This window comes from Pelodiscus sinensis, chromosome 5 (assembly GCF_049634645.1).
Source record: "Pelodiscus sinensis isolate JC-2024 chromosome 5, ASM4963464v1, whole genome shotgun sequence".
NCBI lineage: Eukaryota > Metazoa > Chordata > Testudines > Trionychidae > Pelodiscus > Pelodiscus sinensis.
Window position 1 is genome coordinate 92,426,806 of NC_134715.1, and position 24,138 is coordinate 92,450,943.

General features: G+C 39.5%; 1 protein-coding gene across 2 annotated transcripts; it reads right to left on the reverse strand.

Annotated features, from left to right (window-relative positions):
- Positions 1-4,173: 4,173 nt before the first annotated feature.
- RHOH (ras homolog family member H) lies at positions 4,174-23,709 on the reverse strand. 2 transcript variants are annotated; one of them, XM_006129495.4, is made up of 3 exons: positions 23,074-23,709; positions 21,638-21,747; positions 4,174-7,461 (listed from the first exon to the last, which is right to left on the reverse strand). In XM_006129495.4, the coding sequence occupies exon 3, from the start codon at positions 7,232-7,234 to the stop codon at positions 6,659-6,661; it is 576 nt and encodes a 191-aa protein (XP_006129557.1). In that variant the 5' UTR covers positions 7,235-7,461; positions 21,638-21,747; positions 23,074-23,709; the 3' UTR covers positions 4,174-6,658. The 2 variants fall into 2 exon arrangements, with proteins under 2 accessions (XP_006129557.1, XP_014432240.1); XM_014576754.3 differs by lacking the exon at positions 21,638-21,747.
- Positions 23,710-24,138: the final 429 nt, after the last annotated feature.

Below are 24,138 nucleotides of genomic sequence, written 5' to 3' on the forward strand. Positions count from 1 at the left end.
TGAAAGGAGATTGGCTTTAAAAGAAGGTAACCAGGTGGAGAGGGGGCGCTACACATGCTTGATTAAATACTTGGTATCTGTATTAGTTTCTATATGTTGTTCCAACTTATGGGTAACATTTTAAAAAGTGACTCTCCCTCTAGCTACATTGCTCAGGTCTCTGAGAAATTTCACTCCTGAGCATTGTATCTGGGTCAGTTTAATCCCCTCTGTAGACACAGTTAGGTTGACAAAACGATTCTTCTGTTGACTTCCATTTCTTGGAAATATGGATTACCTACATTGATGTAAAAACTTCTTCTGTGAATGTAGGAAGCATCTACACTACCACCCTATAGCAGTGCCATAGCTGTATTGTAACAGCTACACTGGTTTAGGATTGGCCCACACATGGATGTGCCTCTACTGTATCAATATAGTTAGACTAGCCTAACACCCCAGGTGGACGACAGTCTGATTCTAGTGTAAGTGTGCTTTCAATCAGTTCCTTTGAATTGTAGCAGCAAGAAAAAGGCAATGTAGGAGCAGGCATAATGATGAACATAGAGAAGCCAGCTGCTAGCCTTTGTAGCCAGTCCAGGGTTGTGGCTAATCAGACAGCTAGTGCTGATAAGCATCCTTGTAAACTAGCTCTGCTTCAGGCCCTGGTTCCTAACACATCCACACTATGGTGCTATAGCAGCTCAGCTGCTGTGTTGACATAGCCTTAGGCATTGTCTACTCAAGAACACTCTACTGGTGCAAAGTAAGGTTTGAATTTATACTACTCTAGTTGAGATAATGGACATAACCCCCTCTGCAGTCACTTTTACTCCAATATAAGGGTACTAATTTCATTTAGCTTATGTTATTTGGAAATGAAAATAAGCTCACCTGGAAAAGGCATTCTTATTCCAGAATTGCAACTGGTGTACAAATTAGACTGACCCAGCCATATCTCTCAGCCTTACAGAGGCAGAACTGCAACGTTTCAAATGTAGACAAGCCCATTCGTGAATACTGTGACTCTCTATTCCTTGGAGGAGTACTACCCCAATATTCCTCATTTTGCATGCAATTGATCCTGCATGTAAAACATGCCATGTGAGGTATCAAGGGCAAGGTTATGAAACACACTGTTCTATCTAAATATGTATATCTTTTGTGCATATGAAGTTATGAGATTGTGTTGTGTGGTTATCACACAGAGAAAGGCTCTGACCCTGCCGAATCCTTTCAGCTCCCAGATTTGTATCTCAGGAATATACCTCTTGAACTGTTCAAGATGACCTATGCAAATGTATTAATTGGTTCACCACTTCATCAATGGAAAGTGGATAAACCTTGTATTTGGGAGAACTATTTTCAGCACTAGGCCCAGTGAAAGCAACATAATTAAAATAAATAAATAGCCTTCCACTGTTTATTCATGGCAGGGTGAAGAAAGCTTCATGCAGCTACCCTGCCCACAGGCCCTGATTGGCCTGGGGAGCGCGCAAAGCATCCTCTGCTCTCCCCCCCACACCCCCCGCTCTGCGAGCAGCGTGCAGCGCTTCAAAACGCTATGTGCTCCTGGCAAAGCAGGAGGAGGCTTCGCATGCTGCCCTGCCCCCAGATCCTAATTGGTCTTGGGGCAGGGGAGCAGCAAGGCCTCTGTGGATCGGATTCACCTGCTTGATGGGCCAGATCCAGCCTGCGGAGGCCCTTTTGCCCACCCCTGATCTAACCAAAATGCTTCTGCCTTCATTATTCATCTGATTTGATTTTAAACTTCAATCTACTCTTACTCATCTGGGTAGTTTTAATGATGAGATGTAGTTTAACTGGATGAGATTAGAGGGGGCAATTAAGGAGTTTTTATTAGGGAAAAAAATGCCCAAATCCTCTTACCCAAGTGCACAGCCTGGGTACCATGCTGTGTGTTAGTGCGGTCCATAACATTGTGAGGGAGATAGAATTCTCCCTTCCAAGTCAGTGAGGGTATATCTACCCTGCAAGTAAACACCTGTGCCTGGCACATGCCAGTAGTCTTGGGCAGACGAGCTGTTTAACTGCAGTATAGATGGACCAAATCTGGCCTTTCAGCAAGATGAAACTTTTTTTTCTTTTCTTGCTTGTTTTGCAAAATGTGGTAACAGAAGATCATTTTTAGCTAAAGATTCAGCAGCCTTTTCATATTTGTTTGAACTGTAATATATAAATCTGAGTGTTTCTATTAAAATAAGCATATAAATAATTATTTTTTTTATGAATAGCATATCTAAGGCTCCTAGAGCCTGAGCTCCAGTCTGAGCCTGAATGTCTATACCATAATTAAATCGCTCCATAGCCTGAACCCTGTGAGCCCAAGTCAATTGACACGGGCCAGCCCTGGATTTTTAATTTCAGTGTAGATATCTCCTAAGTGGCAGCAGCACAGCTTTATAGGCATGTGGGAGCCAGTGGTCTTCACTCTTATCAAGCCAACCTTAATTCTACTATGTGTCTAGGCACAGGACAAATGTTCCCTCTAACCTTTTCCATCTATGTGCAGATTTTTCCCATATATGTGAGGAATAAATGTTGTATGTACATAATCATTGAGGCAGCATTTGAATCTCTCCTGAGCAACAGCACAAGTGCACAGCTCTCAGGGAACACTGCACAGGAACCTCCACAGACATGCAGTGCACAGCCAGGATGTGGTGTCCTTTGAACGATATTGCTCAGCTGAACTGAATGCAAGACCTTCCATTGCCTTTCCTTCACAGAGCAGGCCCACTGACAGGGAGGGCAAAGGGGGCAGTTGCCCCAGGGCCGGGTGATATAAAAGAGCCAGAGCACCTAGCTGCTGCTGATACTGAGGCAACAATGGTGGCCAGAGTGCTGGGTCCTTTAAATCGTTCCCAGAGCACTACACTCTGGGCAGCACTAAGACTGGAGTGGGAGGAACCATGGTCTGGGTGGCAGCACAGCTTCACACGTGATCAGTCAGCTCCGTCCAGTCAATTAGCTGAGTGCATAGAGCCCTGAGCCTCTGACTGGATGGGGCTGATTAATCACTTGTGAAGCTGTGCTGCCATGCAGCGTAAAGGGAACACTGGCCCCCACACTTCTGGGAGCATGGAGCAGGCTCCCCTCACCTTATACAGGGGCCTGGTAAGGGTGTCCCCACTGTCATAGAATGTAAAATACTATATAAAAGCCCGTTGGGTGACTCCTTTACATTAATCCTGTATCTTTCTAACTGTGTGATTGTGAAACACATTTTCATTTGGCTTTGTTCAATATACAGGCAGTCCCCGAGTTACGCGGATCCGACTTATGTTGGATCCGCAGTTACGAACGGGGCTTTTCTCGCCCCGGAGGACGGGAGCGGTGGGACGCCCAGATGCGCCGCGGTCCGCCGCCCCGTCCTCCGGGGCGAGAAAAGCTGCTCCCCGTCTCTCTGGTCTGCAGGGAGACGGGGAGCAAAGCCTTGGAGCACGCCAGCAGTGGGACAGCCGCGGCGCGCCTGGACTGTCCCGCTGCCCACGTGCTCTGCGGCTTTGCTCCGTGTCTCCCAGGTCAGCAGACCAGGGAGACGGAGCAAAGCCGTGGAGGACTTGGGCGTCCCCACCCCCGTCTCCCTGGTCTGCTGGGGGGGGGGGTGCAGCTAGTGGCCCCCCCCCCCCAGCAGGCCAGGCTTTTCTTGCCTACCCCTGGGGTAGAGCAGCTGGGGGCTGCCGGGTTGGTGCCGCAGCACCGCTCCGGACCAACCTGGCAGCACCCCAGCTGCTCCGCCCCAGGCGTCCTGATTCAGCCGCTGCTGGTCAGTTTCAGCAGTGGCTGAATCAGGACGCCTAGGGCAGAGCAGCTGGGGTGCTGCTGGGTTGCTCCAGTAGCGCCAAGGAGCCGCGCTACTGGAGCAACCCAGCAGCACCCCAGCTGCTCTGCCCCAGGCGTCCCCAAGTCAGCCGCTGCTGAAACTGATCAGCGGCTGACTACAGGAAGCCCGAGGCAGAGTTGCTCTGCCCCAGGCTTCCTGGAATCAGCCGCTGATCAGTTTCAGCAGCAGCTGACTTGGGGACGCCTGGGTTTCTGAAGTTGAATCTGTATGTAAGTCAGAACTGGCATCCAGATTCAGCCGCAGTTGAAACTGATCAGTTTCAGCAGCGGCTGACGCCAGTTCCGACTTACATACAGATTCAACTTAAGAACAAACCTACAGTCCCTATCTTGTACATAACCCGGGGACTGCCTGTAAAGCTAATTATTTGGGACATCTTGGTAACCAGCAATCATAGCATCATATAGCTGATAATCACCACAGGTGCTGTTGGCATAACACTTATTATTTTACAGTACATAAAATCATCACTATAAAGGTAGTTTTGATCAAACTGAACCAAAGAAAATAAGATAGTTTGTTAGTACCTGTTTAAAAAAAATCCAGAAAAAGATAATTGGTTAAGAAAGTCAGGTAGACATTAGTTACTCTGGTGATAAATAAATAGAGTGAGAAGATTTACAATATGACTCATGCTTTTGCAGTCATTTTTTAATGTTCGTGATATTAACAATTGTTAATCTTAGTTAGGGTTACAGAAAACAGTTTTCAGTAATGAAAGAATATAAGATTTTAAAAACGGGAGGGGGGGACCCACAGTGATTCCCAAGGCTAAAGAGTTTTCATCATGGACCTCATCCTGCAAACATCTGTGCATCTGAACAATGTAACTAGTGTGAGGAGTTCCACTGGGTTCAAATTCATTTACCAATAAACTAGTTTTTAGTGTTTCTGTGGGCAATATGTTTGCATTCTGTGACTAAAATTTTGCAGGCAGAGGTGATTGAACTTGAGAGGAATAAATGTAAGCTGGGAAAGCTTATACTGAGTTTGAAAGAATTAAAACAAGATAAATTACTCCAGTACTTGTTTGTAATGAAAGGTCTCCCTTGGAATAACACTGGCAATTTTAAAGTAGAAAAATATGTGTTTACCAGCTTGGGACTTTGGTATAATAAATACTTCAAATGTTTTGTGCACATTTATAGTTCAAGAGCCTATCTGGAAACATTTGCTCACAGTAGTAACTTTATTCATAGGAATGGTCCCTTTGAAGTCACAATTTAAACCACAATGTGTGATTGCCCATTGCTCCTACTTAGCTACAATACAAGCAAACTCAATTGCTTGTATATTACCTGATACCAAAATTAAGTAACATAGGATCTCTTTATGTAACCCTTCCTCCTTCAACCCTCAATTCCCATTCTGTTATTTGCCACTCACTGTGTAAGGTCTTAAATTGTTCTAGAGGGCACCTAGTATGCTTCTGAGCTCCATATAAATAATAACCCACCCTCAACCCCAATACAATTATCCCATACAAACCCATATGTAAGTTTTCTGTTTGGGGGAATAACCTAGTCCCGAGGATTTGACCCTAAATATTGTTTCCTCAAGTAGGTAAAGGGTATTTAATTCTATTCTGCAAAAATCCAAAGTAATTACATTTAGCACACCAGCTCCAGAGATTGTTATTGATTCAACTGACACCAATTCAGCATCACTGCATATTAGCCTTAATATATTAGATTATCGGTTTCAACAAAACCTCTGTTCATAAAAATGTTCATTAAAAAAATGGAGAGAGAATTTTAGTGCTCAAGAAAATGTCTGTCATCCCTGGAGACTGAAATCTTCTGCCAACAGAATACAACAGCACAAAGCACGACAGTATGAGCTTCCCTGCACTCTCTCACTCGTGGTCCTAAAATCTCTGTCTAGGAGCCAGCACCTTTAGGGATGAGGGAGCATGTCAGTCTTCTGTCCCATTCAGTCTTTGGCCCCTTTGCTGAGAGACACCAAATGCCAAATATGGCAGGTTTTCTGATGTAGCCACCTGTCTGCTGGGAACTGAGCTGAGACTATAAAATAAATGTTACATAAGACAGAGATCAACTATCATTTTTTCATCACTTCTAGACTGTGGAAGATGAATTTGAACAAGCAGAGGTGAAAGGTTCTTTTCTATTAATGGCCCCCTGCGTATTCCAGCCTTTATTCCCATTGCTAACATACTCCATTGGGGGTTTTACCTGACTAAGAACTGCAAGGGTTTGACCCTATGAGACTATTTCACAGATATGACAGGTTGCATTTGTGGTTAGCTAGAGGAAGAACTTCCGAAATATGAAAACAAACCATATTAGAAGAGTTTAAAACAAAATGTACAGCTACCTTTTTAAATTAAATAGACACTGTTCAGGTTTTATGTACAAAATTCTTAAGAGTCAGAATTCAGCATGGGAAGTTATGTCAACAGGGATTTCAGCCAAAGCAGAGGCTTTCTATCGTTAAATAAATGAGGACAAATAAACCAACAACAGAAATGAAAAATTAAAGAACATAGGTATTATCCATAAATCACCAGTTCAGGCTCATTCCAGTCATCTATGATCTGGCAGCCTAGAGTAAAATAGTTCATTTACAGTTTTTTGGGGAAAGGAGAGTTAGCTGTACTTTTCATGTTCAAAGGCATTATTCATGGAAAGGAAAAGCCAGCTCACATAGAAAGCTCACATCTGGCCCATCAGAAACACTAGCATGGTGATCCTATCAGAGGCCCTTTCTTGGCTTGCCTTCCATTTTCTATGTTGACCGACCTCTGGGCAAGAGAAGAAGTAATACAACTAGTAGGGTAAATAAGAGACTTCAAAAGATCCTGCATTCGTTAACGGAGAAGAGTTTCCTCCTCTTCTGTTTTCGGGCTTGATTGACTGCAGTTCGGACAGCGTACTCAAACACCTGCTGCACTCCCCTGTTGCTGAGAGAAGAACACTCCAAGTAGCCTTTAGCTCGGACTTCTCGGGCCAACCGCTTCCCATCAACTGAGCTGATGCAGGATAAATGATGGGGTCCTGTTTCCCGCTGGTCAGTCTGAGTGGCCACCACTAAAACCGGGGTTCGGGGCAAATGGTTTCTGATCTCACCAATCCATTTATTCCTCAGGTTTAAAAAGGAGTTGTGGTTGGCCACTGAATAACACATTAACACCACATCAGCCTGTTGGTATGAGATGGGGCGGATGCCTCTGAATGCATCACTGCCCGCTGTGTCCCAAAGGCCTAGGCTAATCTGAACACCATCCATGAAGACATCCACCCCTGTGTTTTCATACACTGTGGGCTTGTAGGCATCTGGAAAAGTCTCAGAGGTGAAACGTACCAAGAGTGATGTTTTCCCCACGGCAGCATCTCCCACCAACACACATTTGATTGAATCCAGCATTGTCTCAAATTGCACTTGAAAATGCACCGTTTCAACTCAGCAAGAGCAGGAGCCGTGGACAGAGGGTTCTCAGGGACCTTTTGAAATAATCTCCATTCAGTAGGAATTCATCCAGATTCTTTAACTTCTCAAGACCCAAGAGTTACACTGAAGTACAAAATCCCCTTCTCTCCCACACAACTGTGTGATGCTATCAGTTTAATGCTTCAGTGAGTAAAACGAGCTTCCTGAAACAGAAAAAATAAAATGGAACATTTATACACCATCTTTGCTAGTAGTCCAGTGGAAATGCATCATTTATTGTAAATTCCTCCAGACAGCTATTTGGAAAGCTCCCAATAGTGTTCTAATATTAGTGTAATTCCCTCAAGCCACACAGATAGCATCAACTTATGAAGAAAAAAACAAAATCTTAGTAGGGTAAAAATTCAATAATTATCTTTCTCTAGTGCATTTCTCTATAACCATTTGTTATATTAGATACCATTTATATTTCTCACTCAGCAAAAATCAGTCAGGGACTGCACACAAATGAGAAGCAAAAAAAACCCAACACCTTATGTGGCCCCTGACTGAGGAGGAGAAAGACACTCCCTACATTCCGCTCACACGCCAGAGTGTAGGGGGACCCAGACTAGTAGATTTAGTTTACTCTAGCTTCACAGTGGGACAGCAGAGGGAGAGAGGGGAAGGGCTGGAGCACCAACACCAGCTTCCCAATGCCACATTTGGCCCCCGGGGGTCTCTACTCCTGTTTTAAAGAATGGACTAAGCCCCACTGACTTTTAATGAGGATAAGACTCCTGATATCCAAGTCCCTTTTGAAAATGCAAGTTAGGCTTTTTAGGCACTTCTGAAAATATATGCATCCTCCCCAGCAATACTCTCAAATGCAGTACATGATAAAAAGTACACATTAACTGATTTGATTATTTAAGTAATTCAACAATCAAAGACAATATGCAACCTTTCAGGTGACAATGAGGAGGCAGGGAGTCGTTAGATATAAATCTGTGTGACAGGAATCCTTTTGATTTTACAAATAGTGCAGTTACTTATGGAGGGAAAAAAACTGTTTAAAATCTCTGTTGCAAATCTCTTTTAAGAAACAGGCCAGAAGAGCAAAGCAAATAAATAAATATATTCCCCTCCCCAATGATTGTATTTTGTTATCAATATGCAATCAACTCAAAATGTAGTTAGCTTTTTAAAACGAATTAAAGTAGTTTCAGGCGTTACATCTGCTCAAGACCCTTGTCAGTGTTCAAGGCTTTACAAGCACATTTTCCTATTTTTGCAAATGTTTTTCTCTTCCCCAATTGCTCTATGAAAGAATCACACAAACAAGAGGTGGAAACTAACTGTCTGATTGTTCAGGGGAAACAGTGAAACTGACTATACATTAAAATGTTGTCAAATTCACTAACCAAAAATTGAAGGAAAAATAACTTTCTCTTTTTCTCTTTCTAGTCTTAGATGTTCGAATAATAATATCTTAAAAATATGAGTTCAATTGCTAAATTAGCAGTGCACACCCTCTTCCTGTATTAAGTAGGGAAATAGCTGTGGCGATTATTTGTACGGAAAGGAATTATTATTTAACAGTGAAGTATAAAAGAATGCTCTATAGTTTGCAGTAGCCAGCTCTAATTTTATTATCCCAGCATTCTGCTCTCCCACTCCTGGCTAAACATTTCTAATATATTTAGTACTTCAACTGATTTCATGAAGAAAACAAAAGCACCAGTTGATATTGCAATGCATATGACTAGGGCCAGGTCTATACTAGGGACAAAGCTGAACTAAGATACGCAACTCCAGCTATGTGAATAGTGTAGCTGAAGTCAACATACCTTAATTCAAATTTCTGCAGGGTCCCTCCCCACTGTGGGAAGTTAAAGTGAGAAACTCTCCTGTTGACTTCCCTTACTGGACTACTGGAGTTGATGGGGACATGAACAACGATCAATTTAGCATGGCTTTACTAGACCCGCTAAATCAAACTCCAGGAAATCGATCTCCACAGCATCGATCTCCTGGGAAGTGGAGACAAGGCCTAGCACTGGCAGTGTAATTCACTGCTTCTTTTTTGTAATTGGGCAGTGTCCAATCTCCTATGGGATTGCCTATTACATGTACACCTTTCACATATTGTGCCACATGAGCCAACCAAAAGAAAATACAAAACATGCAAGCAATCTGACTTGTACTCAATGGAGTATTTTATTTTATAAATGGCTGTTTCAAACCCTCATAGCAATTTTCATACTGATTTCTAGTTACTGGTATTTAGAAGCGAGTAATTGCAACAGGCAGTATTTCTTGGTTTGCAAACACAATGTGCATTTCCAACCCTTACATGATGGATTCTGAGAATTTTGATAAAGACTGAATCATACCCAGGTATGCTCCAGTGTGTCAGGAAATGAACAAGACCATGAATGAAGAAATCTGCTCATGTTTTTTTTATGTCACAGAATGTCTGTGCAAGGATGTTAAAATGTTTTTACTCAGGTAAATGGGTAACTGCTTACACATGGAGAGGAAGGCAGCTCCCTTCATGTCCGGCTCCCATGAAGCCACCTATCCCCTGCCCCATGCCATTAACTCTGTATCTGTACACCTCTATCTCCCCTCTCCTCCCCACATACTGTGAAGGTTAACTGATTAGCCCAGGCTACTTTACACATTAATACTATCACATCCCTAATCTGGTGTAAAATTTACTTTTAAAACTGAGAATAGTAATTTGTAAAAGTTTAAGCCCCTTGGATCAGGTGTCTCATGGAATTCACTCAGAGAATTCCAAGTAAATAAAACTAGATTTTATTTATATATATATATATATATATATATATATATATATACACGAAAGTTGAAAAGCACACACTGAGGGTGCATCTATACAACACCCTTAGCTCAAAGTAAGATATACAATTTGTGCTATGCAAATTGCTTAGCTTATTTCAAGTGTATTTTGAAATAGCTTATTTCATAATTTGGCGCTGTCTACACAGTGCCAAATTTTGAAATAAATCACTATTCCAAAATTCCCCTTAACCCTCGTAGAATGAGGGTTACTAGGATGTCGGAATAAGCTGCGCGTTATTTTGAAATCTATTTTGAAATAATGGGCTGCTTCAGTAGATGCAGAATAGCTATTTTGGGATACTTCCCGCAGTGTAGACTTATCCTGAGTGTGCTGTCGAATATTTAAGCATGCTCATTAGAATGCTGCTATACTTAAAAACGGTGTCAATATTATCAGGATGAAGCCCTGTATTCCAGCGGCTTATAACTCATATATAACCATTTGCTTCCTGATAAAAATTCAGTATAAAAGAACTCCTCTCCTGAGCACACATTTCTTTAAGACACTTTCAGTCCTAGTAGTCTGGTTATCTTTAAGGTAGGGGGAAGGCAAAAAAGAAGTTACTAATTAAAGATGCTTTTTGGTGTTCTCTTTCTAAACTAAAAAATGAGACACATAGGGTGGTATTCCATTTGCTCTTAGGCTGAATCTGTTACTTTGGATATTTTGGAAATAAAATAGAATGATTGCTAATATAGTAAAATCAGACTAATGAACCTATAACATGTGCTAGTACTGCCACATACTTACCAGTACGGATAATCCCATCACAAAAGCATATGACTGTTTTTAAAGTAAAGTGGGTCAAATGATAGGCCATAGATAAATGAAACTAAAAGGTACCCAACAAGGGTCATTTTCTGATTCTTCTTCAGTGGGTATGCCCAATGTCCCAAGGAACTCTACTCTGAGCTAGATCTGGCTTTATTTTTTCTATCAGCTGCCATTCCCACACTATCATATATTATACTCACTACATAAAAGCATATTAGATTTGGAATTTTAATTACACAAAAGCCAAAAATGTCCGATGTAAAATTCTCTCACAACTTTCACTGCACAAATGAGTGGTCTTATAGCACCTTAGAGACTAACAAAAATATATACATACTATTATGAGCTTTTGTGGGCACAACCCACTCCTCATCTGAAAAAGTGGGTTGTGCCCACGAAAGCTTATATGCATGATACTCTGCATATATTTTTGTTAGTCTTTAAGGAGCTGCAGGGCTACTCGTTTTTTTAAGTTACAAACTAACATGGCTACCCCTCTGCAACTGTCACTGTTATTGCCAAATACCAGTGCAAAACAGTAGGGTCTTGAATGACATGATCATACAACATATGTTCAGCATCGCAAAATTTCATCTACATCTATGAAAATTTACAAGAAAAGATGCAATTTAAGCATACATTGAACATGCACAGTTCATCTCACCGCTTCAGCCTTACTATACAAAGAATATTAAAGTTCAGTGTATGCAGTAAAAAAAAAACCACTACACTAGTAAAGTTAAAGCTTTACAAAAATAGTCAGTTTAAACCTAAATGAAAATAGGTACATGATGTACCCTTTCCTGCAATGGGTTCCAGGTAGGAACAGTGGCCTGATGACAGAGCACTCTTCAGGATCAGTACCCAAAAGAGTATATACCACAGAAAAACTAGCCTTACCTGTGGGGAAACAAATTGATTCAGGAATTTTTATAGCTTAATGAGGCAGGTTTAGTGGCTGAATTAAATGAGACTGTTTTTCAATTTCACTAGAAAAAAAATGCTGATATATAGTTTAAAGCATAGAGGGTCATTCAATGTGGTCAAACATCCACACGAAAGCACAACCCTGAACTCAGAAAGAGTCATCGGGAACTCCCACATTCTAAGCCTATCTTTGAAAATGGTTCTGGCCTTCTTTAGACTAGGATTTGGATTAGTTACTGTGTATACCAACAATAGTATAGATAAAGTCGTTAACACATGATAGTCTGATTGGCCAGCCAAACTGTTTTGAAGATTAAATACAGTGCATATGCTGAGTATCATCATAATTACCCTATCACCTAGTCATGCAACTGGAATTTACTGAAATCCCCATAACTAACAGTATCTGAACTGGTTATAGCACTGGCTTTAAAACTGCATAACTGACTGTTACTGAGAGTTGCTGCAGGGAAAGGATGCTGAGAAGTGCTCACATTGAAAAATACTTCCAAATGCTGAAGAGGGTTTAAATTGACTGCATAATACTTTGATCCATGGCCTATCCTTTCACCCATGTCTGTGGGACTTCTACCACAGAGAAAAGATAATGGTCCAAAGTAGGTCTCTGGGGGGCATCTACACAGTGCTGTAACTCGAAATAAGATATGCAATTTGAGCGACACAAATTGCGCATCTTATTTCAAAATAGCTTATTTCAAAATTTGGCATTGTCTACACAGCACCAAATTTCAAAATAAAGCGCTATTCCAAAACGTCCCTTATTCCTTGTAGAATGAGGTTTACAGGGACGTCATAATAGCAAGCCCAAAATAACAGGATTGCTGTGAAGCTGTGGGATAGCTATTTTGGGATACTCCGGTATCCAGAAATAGCGCTGCAGTGTAGACATATCCTAAGTTTGCTTCTGTGCGATTCTCTCTCTGTGTATTATAGTTGTTGAACATTCAAATTGTACATCATACGTATAAATATATCTGTAAACCCTCTTATTTTCACAGAAAGGAGGCTCTTAAGAGTGCTGGTGAGGAAATAGCATAGAAGTGGAAATGTCTTCAGTATGCTTATGACATATAGCTAGGTATCTCCATCTCGACAGATACAGCCAGAACTGTGGACTGCAGCACTGTGTGGAGGTGACTAGGGAATGGATGAGGGCAAGCTGACTGAGAAGTGAATGCTGATTGGCTGAGAGAAGCAACCAGAAGATATGGCAGGAATAATACTGACCCCTTTGACTGAGGACACGGGTCTGCCATTGGTGGATCAGGTTTACAGACCAGGGAACTGGTTAAACTCCCAGATGCAGAGGCATAGCGATGGAGGTGCGGGGGAGGAGGAAAGTTGCCCCCCGGTGCCACACCAGGGGTTGCTGGGCTGGGGTAGAAGCACACAGCCTACCATGTCACGGCGAGCCCAGTGCTGGTGGGCCACGTGCTCCTTGCAATGAAGCCACTGAGGCAGGGCCGAGTAGCAGGAGTGGGCATCTTAAAGGTAGGGTTACCGTCTGATACCTGGCTCTGGGGGAGGGGAGGGGCATTAGGTTAGAGTGGGGCAGGCATGGCTGGGGGTGCCTGGCTCTGGGGGAGGGGTGGGTACATTGGGGATACTTATAATTTTTTTGTTTTTAAAAAAGGGGTACTTTATTTTAAAAAAGGTTGAGAAACACTGCTCTAAACAATTCCTTTTGGTCTCCCTGTTTCCTTGATCCTTTGGGCAAGTTGGGCAGGGAGCATTTTTGGTAAAAATATATCAGACGTGCACAGAGTGCCCGCTCTACCTCAGCTGGTGCTGGATAATCAGGTCCTCAATTCTAAAGGAGTTGGCATTACTGAGGTGATTGATCCTCCCACATTTTGTTGCAGATTTTCCAAAGAAAATGCTGGTGTTTTCTATAGGTCACCCATATCTCCCAGTCATAGCAGAGACTTGGGATTAACGTGGCTCTCTCAACTACAAGTCTTACTTATATGTGTTTGGATGTTGTGCTAGTGAACACCTGGCGAGGCAGTCTGCCAAAGGCGAGGCTGGTCTTGAATCTTGACATCTATGGCTTCAGTTGAATAGCTTGTGTGAAATTTGGAAGAGAAGCTCAGAGAAGCATTTCTCCTTTACTTAAGGATAGAATCTCATGGCAGCCTGAAGGAAAAATGTCCTTGTGGCAGACAGAAAGCCAGGCTTGCAGTGTAACCTCAGCCTTAGGCTACTTATTGCTTCAAGAAAGTGAGGGTGATTCTCGTGTTGTGTGTTAGTTTTATTTCAAAGTTTTTATGAGTGTTATTTTAACAGGTAAGTTAATCTCTTACATTCATAAATATGATGTAGTTTATCGCTGTGTGATGGTATGAAAAACAACTAGGTTAACTACGTAAGTAACTAGGCAGTTAGGAGCATGACAGATTGTTTACAATAAATTTGATACACTCAAAATCTTTTTACCTTTTATTCATTAAAGCAATGAGTTTTCATATAACAGTGGTTTTAAATGCTTGATTGAAATATGATGATGAAATTCATATTTTGGTTGTATAACAGTTATTTCCTATGTGTTTTATAAAACTTACATATTTTAAGCACTTGACATTTTTTATTAAAAGACATGAACCTAATGAGAACGGGATACGAACAAGTTAAAGAGAAAAAATTATTTAACAGAATGTAAACCACAAAAACTATAATTTATATATTGTCTGTAGTTACGATCTACTAACTGATCTACTAACTGATCTCAGTATCAGTGGATAGTAGTAGTATTTGTTCTTTTTTATATACGTTCTTATTTTTTGCTGACTTAGAAACAAACAACAGATACATAGTAACAAATGATCAGGGGTGCAAATTTTGCCTTTGCCCCCGGGCACATAACAGCCTCACCACACCTCTGCTCAGATGCTACTAGAAGGTCAAGTAGTTGCTACGGTTTGGATCAGTTTGTTTTCATCTCTGCATGGGCCCAAGGCAGTGTCTGTTTCTTTCAGATAAAAACTGAAAGAACTGTCATACACTGACAACTCTGTCAACCCAACATTAGACTACTGCAATATGGGCTACATCTTAAAACCATTTGGGAAATGCAACTGGTGAAAAATCCCCACTTCCTAGGAAGGGTTTCTTTTCATGAAGATGTTAAACCAGTGGCACTTAGACTGAGGTTCAGAAGCCGCAAGTATCTCCATTATGTGCTTCCTGCGGTTCTTTGCAACACATTATATTAAAACACCGTGTAATTTAATTATAAATGTAAATTATTAACCAATCAGGATGCTTTTACTGTGTTAGTAACCAATTTTTGTTGATAAAATGATAATACTTGCTCAGTCATTTTGCTGATTATATGTAGACACACATACACTAAATATGTTCCCGTCATTCTATTTAAAGAGGAATATACAGTGCTAGGGTAAGTAAAAACAATACATGTAGACTACTGTGACTCTTTTGGGTAATGTCAATCATTAATTTAGCTCCTGAACCAGTGGGGTTGTGTATTGCTGTCTTAAACCACTGTTCTATGAGCTACACTAACTGCCTATTTGTAGTACAATTTTAAGATGTTGCTTTTGACCTGTAAAATCCTATATGACCTACCTATCTATGGCTACGTCTGCACTGCAGCTAATAAGCATGATTCCAACACAGGTAAACAGATTAACCATAGCTCAGGTTGAGCTAGCAACTAAAACTATCAGTGTGGACACTGTGGTGCTGGTGGCAGATTGCTTAGTCACCACAGGCTAAGCCCACCTTGTCCTCTTAGTAAAATGAGAGATGAAGTCCTATACTGTAAGTATTTGTGTCTGATCACACTTTTGATACAACAACATGCAAATTAAAAATGTGTACCCATGAATTAGAACAAACTTAAAAGGTCAAAAACATCTGAGTAAAGGGTTGAAATTTATAGAGTTCCTGAACTAGTGAAGTCAATGGCAACTGAGAGTGCTGCATGTCTCTGATAATCAAGGCATGGATCAGATGGACCCTTAAACTGCCTTGTTTTCATTTTGCTTAGGTATGGCATATCATACGAAATGTCAGATGGGCACCCAAACAAAGAGTTAATGCACAACAGCGCATGTAAGTGACTAATTTTTAACACTAGCCCCTGTGTCCTGCACAAATTCATATGTGGTTAATTCCTGAAGGTGATAGTCTCCTTTTACCTGAGGTAGGGAAGGGGATAACACAAGTCTCTGGTCCTTTGAAGTCAATGGAAAGGGAATGTTGGATCACACCCTAAGAGGGTAATGCATTGGCCTTTTATTAGTTATCTGAATAGGGGTGAACTTCATCCATTGTTCCATGTAAAATTGTTCTTGTACACTGTATATTAGACAAAATAGCTTGTGTTTCCTATCTTCCTATACCTTTTTGTTCTATGCTGTCAAACAGTTCAAAAGTACCTATCAAAATGGGACCTTTGTCCTTGACTGGGAGGACTTCAGACACTACCATAATAAAAAGCATTATGCTATTTTATTTTATTAACCCCAAAATATAGATTTGTATACCTCCCTGTCATACACATAAAAACCTCCAAATGTTAAAAAGTCTGGAAAAGCATCTGAAAACTGTCCAGCCAATTCTCCTCGTCCTGTGTAATAACAAATCATCCACTAGTAATGCAGCCACTGTTTTTTATCCACTCAGATTTTAGCTTTGCCTTGTTCTTTCATTGTTTAATTGAACAAAGGTGTTGGTTGCTAAATTAGGGGTGTGTTTGTTCCTTACAAAGTATAAATGATAGGCTTTAAAAATTATAGGCACTCAAATCGCAATCCTGCTGCTTCTGTCTTTAGCAGGAGTAGGAGCAAACGCCCTGTGTTCAGTATGTTATGTAATATTTATATGTACTTTATTACAGTGGGATGTGCTCAGAGGGGAAAATTAATAGTGCAAGTACAGAATTAGAATGTCTTATGGAGGCATATGGGGTATTGGTGTGATTTTGATTGGTTTTGGTGCTGTTGTTCCAAGTATGGGAATGTGGGTATAAAATATTGTATGCTGAATTTGAAACTTTTGTGTAAAAAATAACATACATTATATGTACCTTTAAAAAGAATGGTCCTGTAGCACTTTGTTGTTTTTAAAGGTTTTTTTTAAGTTACAAACTAACATGGCTACCCCTCTGAAACTTATCTGTACCTAGTTAGCAAATCACTTTATAAAGCACTTCGTGTATGGAAGGTTATAATAATTATTATTATTATCATATTTTCCTGCATTTGTTGGTTTAACCTTTCTAACTCTTTATTTTGTATTTCACTTTTTTTGTATTTAATTTATATATGGCTACTTTGCAAAGTCTATTCCATAATCTAATCTTCATGTACTTTACACCAGGCAGTTGTAAAACTGGTGTAAAAGCACAATTGCAGATACACAGGAAAGGCTCCTTTCTCACATTCATAGCTTCCCTAAAATGCTTTATTTTCACATACACAAAAACCATTTTGAATACAAAAAGTATATGCTGAAGTCCCTTTTCGGGACTCACAAAGAATCACAGTAAAGTCAGTGGTTCTTCATGTGGATGTAGGAACCTGTGAGCATAAATCTTATTTCGGGGTCAGGGTTGCAATTCTGACCAAAAAGAAGAGCTGTCATGCTTTTATTTATTTAATTTATATTTATTTTCAGAGGAACACATGCTGAACACAAAGAATCAGATTTACATTGGTTATACACTATTTATTCCCTGGTGTAAGTCTTTATGGAATTTGGCCTGGGAATACCTGTTTTATTCATTTTCTGTGCAACCTTAATATTCTGTCACTTTTATTTAAAATGTGAAATATTGCAAGCAGCATTGGGTCATATGGAATAGTTTAGGAAGAAAAAAACCTCTCAAGAGTGAATTTTCCAACTTCTCTCCGCTACTAAAAAGAGATACTTTATATAGAGCCCTCCTTTTCTCATGCCCCACTACAGTTTTTGTCAGATCTCATTTTAGATTTTTATAGGTGGAATACATTTTTTTTCATCTAGTGAATAGATAATACATGTTGCCATGCCAGGATATACTTTGGCAGTGTTTCTGCTCTCTGAGGGTAGTCAGAATTCAGGAAAAATTTTAAAGTTTTTCTTTATTGACAAAAGAAGTCTTAGCACATTTTGCATGGAATCAGCCATTTAATATTAAAGAGACAATTTTATTGGCAACATGGCTGAACGCCACATTTTGGACTTGTATATCAACATTTGCAAATTTGGTTTATTTGACTCTTCAGGGCTTGGTCAAAGCCCATCTGGACGTTTTATAACAATCTCCCATTCAGCATTAAAACCTTATTGAAACATCAATGAATATTCAATTCTTGTGTTAGTTTGATAATAGTGAAATGTCCCATGTTGAAAAGCTTTTGTTTAATTTGTTTTAAACATGCCTTTGTAAAAAGAGGAAATAAAAAATAGAAAATGTGATTGAAGGAAGACGCTATAAATTATTCAATATACGCCACTGAAATAATTTGAAATAATAGCTAGGCGTAAAACTTTCCAATAGCATAACCATTGTAAATAGAAATATCCAAAGTGCAATGTATCTATATTTCTACTTATCTCCAAACTGACTTTCATCAGAAGGGAAAACATTTGCCTTTATTGTTAGAGTAAAAGACTTTAGGACTTTTCAAAGTCCATGGATATGAACGACAAGAAAAAAAAATCTTTAACTACAACCCTGGTTGCATGAAGAGAATCAGCCTTATTTATAACTTTTAAGTAGACAAGTGTAACCTTCAAAATCCATATAATTTGCCAGGAATAAATGTTACCACTAGCTCAAATTGGGGTAAATTTCACCTATTTTATATTAATTTTCAACTTTGCAAACACGTGTGTACTGAAAACAGTGTCGTGCATTACCATTAACCACAACATTCATTCTGGGCTCTGCTGCAAGAGAAGATGTTCTTTCCTTTCCCATGTATGTCGGGTCTTTCCCACATGGTGTGTCATCAGTGGTGCCCCTTTGGGAAACTCCCAAAACCAACAACAGCAGCAATTTTTTGTTTTAAACATTTTTAAACATTTGATTTGTCTATTTTACTGACCCATGTGGATAAAAGTCTCTCTCTTCGGGTCATTTCCATTCTCATCTAATATGAATACATAACTGCCATTGTTTCCTGCAGAGGGAAGGGAGTTGGACAGAAGTATCCTAGGCAAAATAGGGCCCCTTGCATAAAAGGTATGTTTGTCTATATATATGTATACATAGGTAATTAAGAAAGGTAACCTAATGTGTGATAACTGGAGAACTAGAAACAAACAAGTTTTTTTTATATAAGGTGGGGCATACTCCCTTTTCTTTTGCCATACAAATAGATAAAATCCTTGCTCAAATTCTGCTCTTAATTCCATTGGTGCAGTCCCATTAATATCAATAGGGGTATTCTGATATAACTGACAGCAGAGTCTCTCAGTTGTCCACCCTTTCTCTGGAGAGAGATACATTTTAGACCTAATTATACAGCTGCTTTGTACAAAAGGTTCCCATTGTTCATATTTCACCGCTACATAACGAGACTCTTTATCTCCATATTATTCTCTCAACACAGATTACAACTCATTTGTGTGTTGGGGGAGTCTTTTGGTTAACATTAGAAATGAAGCACGATTTAATTATGCTAAATAAATATAAGAATGCTTAATTTTATGTGAAAGGGGTCATGGCAAGTCATGGAGCTCAAATTTGTTATATGTTCCCAATACATAGAGGGACATTTGTGCAATATTTTAAAATGTGTTCCCAATGGTGGATTTGACAGAGTAACAACCACTCTCCCTATCTTCATGCCTAGGTGGGAGAAAGATCCCAAAATTATTTTCTGACATTTTTATGGGATCATAGCAAGATGATAGTCGAAAACCACTGTTTTAATACATCCAGCTGAAGCTAGTAAAAAAATTAAAATCTACGCGTGTGGAAAAACTCTGAAACATCAAAGTTATGTTCCTTCTTAAGTGTTTGAAACAGACCCATTTTTAATATTTTAGAAATTGTTCATAATTTTATTAATTTTGTTCCACAAATTATTTTTAAATAAAAACTTTACTGAAAAGGTTATTGGAGGTTTTCATTTAATGGTAAACAAAAAATTGCAACAACTGCTCATATAATGTTTCCATTATTTTTCGCTATAAAACCATGAAATATTTGCAACAAAAGAAATATATAATTTAAAAAAAAAAAGGCCATTTTTTCAGCTAACTATGTTTTCTTTGAAAAATTTCAACCAGGTCCATGAAGTAAGACTAAGATGAGAGAAAGGTTAATGTGTTGCTCTCACATGCCCTTATGATTTTTTTGATTGGTTACCATATTTCACACTATCCATGGGGCTACCCGGAAAGACCAGTCAGAAGCTACTGCTAGTGCACAGACCGCAAATATGTTGCTTTGCAAGACCAGCCATAGGGAGCTCATTACACCTCTATTCTATTGATTTCCGGTTTCCTCTGGGTATAATACAAAGAGTTCATTTAGGCCTTTATGGTTTAGCTATATCTGGCCAAGAGATTGACTCTCTTTTGTCCACCACTGAGATCAGTTGATTCTTTCACAATATCGGTTCCAAGATTTGTGTGAATAGGGGCTGCTGTGAGGGTATTTTGCTCTGGAACTCACTTCCCACATTGGGCAGACAGGGCCAGAACTTGTTGAACATCATCACATGATGTCAAATTCATCTCTCTACTCAGGATTTACCTGAGCAGGTTGGTCAGATCCTTAAGAATGTCTCTGGGAAGGTCATGTCTACACTATAGCTGCTACAGCCTCACAACCAAGCACTACAGTGCTGCCACCATACCATAGATGCTTCCTACACTGCTGGAAGGGGGTTTTCCATCCATGTCATTAAGCCATCTCTATTAGAGATGGTCACCAGATCTACAAAATAATTCTTCTATTGACTTAGCTACATCCACATTGGGTGTTAGATTGATCTAAGTATGGTTTTTCACAGCCCTGAGCAATGTAGTTATGCCAATCTAAGGCCTGGTAAATGTCCAGTGGTAACTGGCTGGGGCAGAAGACTTACATTTATGCTCTTACTCTGGCAGATAGACATGTGAGACATGTCCTTGATGTAGCTAATCATTGGCAGAAAAATGTTTGACGTCTGAATCTCATTTACACTACAGCCAATTTACAGTGTACAGGGTGAAGCCCTTAACAGGGGCATACATTATACTTATACTAAATTTAAGGCAACTTGGTATTGGGAGAACTGAGTAAATTGGTCTTAGTATAAATGGGAGTCAGGTCCATATATTACAATTTAATAGTTAACGAGCTAAGTGGCTTAGACAATGGGTGGAGTACACAAACACATAAAATGGCTAATTTTAGAGCATCTAGTTTAGTGAGGGTAAATCCCTAAAGTAAATTCAGCCAGTTCCTCCTTACAAGAGTACTTCTTGTTGTAGAAAGTAAACTCATGTTATGCCTTCCTATAATTTTAGATATGACCAACATCTAAACAGTACATATGTGTTACACGTCCCTGTCTCTTTGATTAGATTGGATTCAATTCTGTGATAATATTTATGTCATTGTTTGATGGATGAGATTAAACCACATTTGGAAATCACTTTCACATTTATGGTCACTTCAAAAGTTAAATTAACTTATTTTTATAAAAAAATCTGTTAGGTTTTTTTTTTATAAATGCGAACTACTATACAACCCAATGCAAAGTTCCACCTTATTTCTACTGCAGTAGGACACAGGCATCCACTAAGTACAGCAAAAAGCAGGCAGATCAGCTTCAAAAGAATCATCTAGCCTTTTTTTATCCTACCTTTCCACTCTGAAAATATTTTCTTAGGGACAAATCTGTGTTAAAGATGGTCTCTTCCAGATGGTCACAGTCCCACTCTTATGCCGTATATATACTAAATGGAAACAGTACTGGAAGAAAAGGATATGAAAATTTAGAATTACATTCAGATTTGTTACAGGTATCTGAGAGAAATCTAGACCTGGCTGCATCCGATGAATATTATATGATCTAGCAACCTTACACTCTATCTTTATCCACTTCTGATGTTAGCTACCTTAAGGTGACCATTATCTAATGGTTTATACATTCGGAGGAGCAGCCCCTGCAAACAGAAGCTTGAAATGAGTGAATATATCTAGGTCGTATATATATAAAACGAGACCATGTGTCGTGAAAATAACGTGCTTGTTCTATAGAAGAGAGGAGTAGCATGGACCAGAAAGAAGAAAACTATGTTTGTGGCCATTTATAAAGGCATGTTAAAGACTTCATTGTCAAAGTGAAGTGAAAAATCATTAGGATCCTAGTTGGACCAGGGTTCAACAGAAATTAGGAATGGAGATAAAATAAATCAGCAAATTAAAAACCTCTTTAATGCTAACTTCAGTTCATAAAAGATTAATATTTCACTTCTTTGAAAAAATTATTGCAAAATAATTCTCATTCTAAATTAAAATAAAACAGATTTTACCTCAGTGACCATTTATTTCAGAAACAATGGATGGAATTCTCCTTTTATTTGTACCAATTTTACACATGTATTCTCCAGTTACTTTAATGGAGTTATTAATGATCTACACTACTATCAATTAGATCATAATCAAACCCAGGATTTTTAGATTAATTTGTTTTCTATCTTTATACTTGCATTGACTAACATATGAAGTTACTGGTACATTCAATCTCAATTATGGCTTTCTTTTATAATGAGTTGTTTTAGGCTGCGTACCAAAAAATATTAAAACACAATCAAAAAATGCAGGAGAATCAGTACATTCTTTTTATGCAGAAGTTGAAAATTAACCTAAAATATAATAAAAAATCCAGGGGGAGTGCAGGGATTAGGTTGTCTTTTAATGTGATATCACAATAAGGAATGTTCTGTTTTGTATTAAAAGTTAAAGTATTTGTAGTTTTCAAATCAAGTTTTGTAAGCTGAAACAATGGTGGCAGCTAAAAACACTAATCTTGATCTAAAATACATATTTATATGAAGACATTTCGGGTGGGAAAAAAGCTCCAAAACTCAGACACAGGATGTTGAACAGTGCTCTTGAAAATAAATGTTACGGAAGTCATATACTCTTACTGCAAGTAGAGGATAAAGAAGAAAATGGGAGCTCTATTTTTTGTTGTTTTTTTCAATAGAATTATCCTTGGTACATTAGCAGTAAATTTTCTTTTTTCTTAGAAAGGGGTTAAAAGAGGAGGGAAAAAAGAAGAGGACCACATACCTTCCAAATAAGCCTGGTGTAAGATGAGTTTGGTTTAGCTGGTGAAAGGGCAGCAGAGAAAAATGTAATGTGATGAAAAATAAGCCAGTGGTTTAATTCAAGTCAGCTTCCTGAAGAGTTCTTCTTAGCTCTGCCTATGTGGCTTTTGCTGTGGGTTTGTGTGTCCTTTTCTCTCTGTGATGACTCCACGAAGGTATATGTAAAACCAACTCAGAAAGGGGGGAGGGGACACAGCAAGGCTCTGATGCATAAAGATTTCTCTCTGCAGCTTGCTGTTTCCACATCCACCTCCCTTCTGTTGCTGCTATTACTAACCCCACACACTAGCAGACAGTTAAAGGAAGAGAAAGCAGTTCAACAACTGTCCACGAGTCTGGTCTATAATTCAAACTTTCATCTGTTGAACAAAGAATTTATTTCTTTGCAGACTTAGGCCTATCAAGGTTGTTTCCCCTATGCAGAAAATGGGGGCCTACAAGAGACTTTAAAACACCTTGTTGTTAAAGGTTTCTGTTTAAAAATTCCCCAAGGTCACAGATTCCCTTACTTTGGGTGAAAAGCTGCTACCACCTAAAAGGAAAAAACACTTTGAGAATTTAGGAAGACGTACTTGGGAGAGAAGGTGGAGTTGTTGACTTGGCCCTGTCTGCATCACAACTGCTCCCACACCATGTTCTGATGCGTGTCATAGTACAGAGTCAGATGGGTACCCCCTGAAGCTTCTAAAAGCTTCCTGACACTCCCCAGACCACTTAAATGCACTTGGTTGCTTCTTCCTTGTCAGGTCTATCAGCAGAGCAGCAATCTCACTGAAGTGTTATACAAATCACCTGTAATATCCTGCCAAGCCTCGGAATGATTGTATCTCTTTTTTTTTACTAAGGGACAGCACAATTTTGGATAGCCTCCACTTTAGTCTATAGAGGGTTCCAAGGTAAGTCACGCTATTTAGGACACTTTCTAGTCTTAACTGTCAGCCCTGCCTCCTTTATGCACTGGAAAACAGCTTGCAGGTGCTTTTGGTAGCCACGTTGTCCAGATAGGCTATTGGAAGGTAATCTTAGG

Excerpts from the sequence above, each read along its gene's own strand:
- RHOH (XM_014576754.3), bottom strand. The coding sequence starts at position 7,234 with ATGCTGGATTCAATCAAATGTGTGTTGGTGGGAGATGCTGCCGTGGGG.